This window comes from Ambystoma mexicanum, chromosome 13, assembly GCF_040938575.1.
Source record: "Ambystoma mexicanum isolate Mex_15411 chromosome 13, UKY_AmexF1_1, whole genome shotgun sequence".
Taxonomy (NCBI): Eukaryota; Metazoa; Chordata; class Amphibia; order Caudata; family Ambystomatidae; genus Ambystoma; species Ambystoma mexicanum.
The window spans coordinates 133,011,289-133,016,349 of NC_090938.1; the positions used below are offsets into that span (position 1 = coordinate 133,011,289).

Here is a 5,061-nt window from a genome sequence, read left to right on the forward strand (position 1 = left end):
AACTTCATCTCTTCGGAGAAACATTAACGTTCAGTTCTTCCGTGTAAAAATCACAATGTGATTATACACAAGTAAATAAAAAAAATAAAAAAAAATAAAATAAAAGCAAGGTTAAAAAATAAATAAAAGCTGTATCTCAGCCACAAACCGGGGGCCGTCCTGTTTGAATGTGCACAAGTGACATATTTTACCAACATAATTCGATATCGTGATAAGAAAATGCATGTTATATATTCCGTTGTTTTTTTTTTTACTACAGCATCGTATTGGGGGGGGGGGCAATGCGAGTAAAAGCATATGTGTATGTGAGTATATATATATATATATATATATATATATATATATATATATATAGAAAGACAATGAAAGCTGTCGCTCAACAGCGAGCCATTGCTTGTAAGCATCTAGGGGAACCACTGCCTGTAAGCATCTGCGGTGTAGGCCAAACTGTTAGTGTTACTGTACTGTCCACAAGTCACATATTTCAGCACCATAATTTAAAATGTAATATCGTACATAAAAAAAATAACTAATCCGTTGCGCCAAAATAGCCCTGCGGCGAAACGTCCCCGCGACGAACTGGGCGTGCCAAAATGTCTCCTGCGCCGAAGCGGTCACGGCGGATCGGCCCGCGCTGAACTGGCTGCGCCAAATCGTCCTGCCCCTCTGAGTTTCGGCGCGGCACTTTGGGAACAGACGCAGCACTTTATGTATGAAGCGTGCACTAACAGTGTAGCTCCATGTACCGCGGCTTAACATCTTTTACTGGCACTCGCAATTTGAGCCTCAACTATGAATGTCATACAGCCTCTACATTATCTCTTGTTTTGCTAGTGTGCCTTGACCAGGATACAATAATCAATTATGGGCAGTGCAGTTTATATTTTTTTAATATACGATCGTGATCTGAGCATGAATTCCTATTGCTACAACTTAGAATTATTGGATAGTGCAGCACACTTTACAGGATCGCGTGTAGGTCACTTGCACCCGTCAATCGTAATTCAACCGACAATTCACCACATGTAACGACCGATGTATATATATATGGGCACTTGCAAAGCCACCATATACTAGGGTACACAGAGGCCCTGCTGACGGGCTATTGCTCTTTTTACCCACAGACCTAGGGCTTCATATTCCACTAATGGAACATATATCGCTAAGGGGATCACCTCGCAATTGCCATGATTGCTTGTCCTCACTGAACGGCTCTGCAATCACGGCCTCTCACAGGACCTCTGCAATCACGGCCTCTCCTAGGACCTCTGCAATCGCTGCCTCTCCTAGGACCTCCGCAATCGCTGCCTCTCCTAGGACCTCTGCAATCGCTGCCTCTCCCAGGACCTCTGCAATCGCTGCCTCTCCCAGGACCTCTGCAATCACAGCCTCTCCTAGGACCTCTGCAATCACTGCCTCTCCTAGGACCTCTGCAATCACTGCCTCTCCCAGGACCTCTGCATTCGCTGCCTCTCCCAGGACCTCTGCAATCGCTGCCTCTCCCAGGACCTCTGCAATCTCTGCCTCTCCCAGGACCTCTGCAATCGCTGCCTCTCCTAGGACCTCTGCAATCGCTGCCTCTCCCAGGACCTCTGCAATCGCTGCCTCTCCCAGAACCTCTGCAATCGCTGCCTCTCCCAGGACCTCTGCAATCGCTGCCTCTCCCAGGAGCTCTGCAATCGCTGCCTCTCCCAGGACCACTGCAACCGCTGCCTCTCCCAGGACCACTGCAGTCGCTGCCTCCCCCAGGAGCTCTGCAATCCCTGCCTCTCCCAGTACCTCTGCAATCGCTGCCTCTCCCAGGACCTCTGCAATCGCTGCCTCTCCCAGGACCTCTGCAATCGCTGCCTCTCCCTGGACCTCTGCAATCGCTGCCTCTCCAAGGGCCTCTGCAATCGCTGCCTCTCCAACCTCTGCAATCTCTGCCTCTCCTAGGACCTCTGCAATCGCTGCCTCCCCCAGGACCTCTGCAGTTGCTGCCTCCCCCAGGATCTCTGCAATCGCTGCCTCTCTCAGGACCTCTGCAATCGCTGCCTCTCCCAGGACCTCTGCAATCTCTGCCTCTCCTAGGACCTCTGCAATCGCTGCCTCTCCCAGGACCTCTGCAGTCGCTGCCTCTCCCAGGACCTCTGCAATCGCTGCCTCTCCCAGGACCTCTGCAATCGCTGCCTCTCCCAGAACCTCTGCAATCGCTGCCTCTCCCAGGACCACTGCAATCGCTGCCTCTCCCAGGACCTCTGCAATCGCTGCCTCTCCCAGTACCTCTGCAATCGCTGCCTCTCCCAGAACCTCTGCAATCGCTGCCTCTCCCAGGACCACTGCAATCGCTGCCTCTCCCAGGAGCTCTTCAATCCCTGCCTCTCCCAGTACCTCTGCAATCGCTGCCTCTCCTAGGACCTCTGCAATCGCTGCCTCTCCCAGGACCTCTGCAATCGCTGCCTCTCCCAGGACCTCTGCAATCGCTGCCTCTCCCAGGACCTCTGCAATCTGTGCCTCTCCCTGGACCTCTGCAACCGCTGCCTCTCCCAGGAACTCTGCAATCTCTGCCTCTCCCAGGACCTCTGCAATCGCTGCCTCTCCCAGGACCTCTGCAATCGCTGCCTCACCCAGGACCTCTGCAATCCCTGCCTCTCTCAGTACCTCTGCAATCACGGCCTCGCCCAGGACCTCTGCAATCATGGCCTCTCCTAGGACCTCTGCAATCGCTGCCTCTCCCAGGACCTCTGCAATCGCTGCCTCTCCCAGGACCTCTGCAATTGCTGCCTCTCCCAGGACCTCTGCAATCTGTGCCTCTCCCTGGACCTCTGAAATCGCTGCCTCTCCCAGGAGCTCTGCAACCGCTGCCTCTCCCAGGACCTCTGCAATTGCTGCCTCTCCCAGGACCTCTGCAATCACTGCCTCTCCTAGGGCCTCTGCAATCGCTGCCTCTCCTAGGACCTCTGCAATCGCTGCCTCTCCCAGGACCTCTGCAATCGCTGCCTCTCCCAGGGCCTCTGCAATCGCTGCCTCTCCCAGTACCTCTGCAATCACTGCCTTTCCCGGGACCTCTGCAATCACTGCCTCTCCCAGGACCTCTGCAATCTGTGCCTCTCCCTGGACCTCTGAAATCGCTGCCTTTCCCAGGACCTCTGCAATCACTGCCTCTCCCAGGACCTCTGCAATCTGTGCCTCTCCCTGGACCTCTGCAATCGCTGCCTCTCCCAGGACCTCTGCAATCGCTGCCTCTCCCAGGACCTCTGCAATCGCTGCCTCTCCCAGGACCTCTGCAATCGCTGCCTCTCCCAGTACCTCTGCAATCCCTGCCTTTCCGGGGACCTCTGCAATCCCTGCCTCTCTCAGTACCTCTGCAATCACGGCCTCGCCCAGGACCTCTGCAATCTGTGCCTCTCCCTGGACCTCTGCAATCGCGGCCTCTCCCAGGACCTCTGCAATCGCTGCCTCTCCCAGGACCTCTGCAATCGCTGCCTCTCCCAGGACCTCTGCAATCGATGCCTCTCCCAGGACCTCTGCAATCGCTGCCTTTCCCGGGACCTCTGCAATCTGTGCCTCTCCCTGGACCCTGAAATCGCTGCCTCTCCCAGGAGCTCTGCAATCGCTGCCTCTCCTAGGACCTCTGCAATCGCTGCCTCTCCCAGGACCTCTACAATCGTTGCCTCTCCCAGGACCGCTGCAATCGCTGCCTCTCCAGGACCTCTGCAATCTCTGCCTCTCCCAGGACCTCTGCAATCGCTGCCTCTCCTAGGACCTCTGCAATCGCTGCCTCTCCCAGGACCTCTGCAATCCCTGCCTCTCTCAGTACCTCTGCAATCACGGCCTCGCCCAGGACCTCTGCAATCATTGCCTCTCCCAGGACCTCTGCAATCTGTGCCTCTCCCTGGACCTCTGAAATCGCTGCCTCTCCCAGGAGCTCTGCAATCGCTGCCTCTCCCTGGACCTCTGAAATCGCTGCCTCTCCCAGGAGCTCTGCCACCGCTGCCTCTCCCAGGACCTCTGCAATCTGTGCCTCTCCCTGGACCTCTGAAATCGCTGCCTCTCCCAGGAGCTCTGCCACCGCTGCCTCTCCCAGGACCACTGCAATCGCTGCCTCTCCCTGGACCTCTGCTATCCCGCACACCTTGCAGGTGTTCTCACTGAAGCAGGACACTTTGCATTCTTTTCTTCTTCTCCATTAGCAATCCAACACCATGGTTTGGAACTAGATCACCGACCATCACTTCCACAAGACTATATCCAGGAGCTCCCATCCACAGCTTACCTCATCCAGCGATGCCAGGCTGCAATTTAAGATTGGTAAGCCAAGTCCTCCATGGCGTGACAGTTCACCCTTGCACTTTGCAGTGGGCCCAGATGGGCCAGCTATTCTGTTGCAATTGACCAATCATCCTCCCTTCTTTTCTTCCTGTTCTCTCCCTCACGCTCGCATCATCTTGAACTTAACTCGGGATACATGAACCATTGATTGCCTTTGCTTGACCTATCATGGCCGGATGACAACATCAATTGCTCTAATTGTTGTGTGATGTTCAAATGTAAATATGTGTAGTACGGCATTCATCTAACGAGTGGCGTGCTCTCCTTGGCTTTTGGGTCTCTTCACTTGGGATACACAATTCGGCGGCTTAATCTTCTCGCATACTTTTGCCTACTCAAGCTCACCTTAGCTTTGATAAGGACCCAGGAGGGTCGAAACACGTGTCGGCTACAGAATAAAATGTGTCTGCTTAGAACTACCACAGTTAAGAAGTCAGGCATTATGTCTTAGCCATTCACTTACCCAGCGCATGTGAGAACAGCTCTCTCTCGTAGAATTGTGGAAAACTGAGCGGCTAGTGTTTGCTGAAATATACTGTCAACCAAAGCATTACATTTTCCCGTGCTTCCCTTCACAACATATTAAAGCGAAACATAAAACTCTCGGTGCGCAGGTCCCTGCGCCCTGCTGGTCGCGGCCAACAGTGAGCACCTAAAATGGACCTGCAGCGCAAGCGCCTCGTGCTCATTGCTCGCAGTTGTCATTAATCTCAATGGCAAGGAAGGGTGACACGATGAGGACCCCATGCA

The 5,061-nt window shown here is 54.0% G+C and overlaps 1 protein-coding gene across 1 annotated transcript; it reads right to left on the minus strand.

Annotated features, from left to right (window-relative positions):
• Positions 1-1,230: 1,230 nt before the first annotated feature.
• On the minus strand, positions 1,231-4,260 carry LOC138520266 (nuclease SbcCD subunit C-like). Its single transcript, XM_069632722.1, has 3 exons — positions 4,256-4,260; positions 3,654-4,160; positions 1,231-3,559 (listed from the first exon to the last, which is right to left on the minus strand). The coding sequence occupies exons 1-3, from the start codon at positions 4,258-4,260 to the stop codon at positions 1,231-1,233; spliced, it is 2,841 nt and encodes a 946-aa protein (XP_069488823.1).
• Between the last annotated feature and the right edge of the window lie 801 nt (positions 4,261-5,061).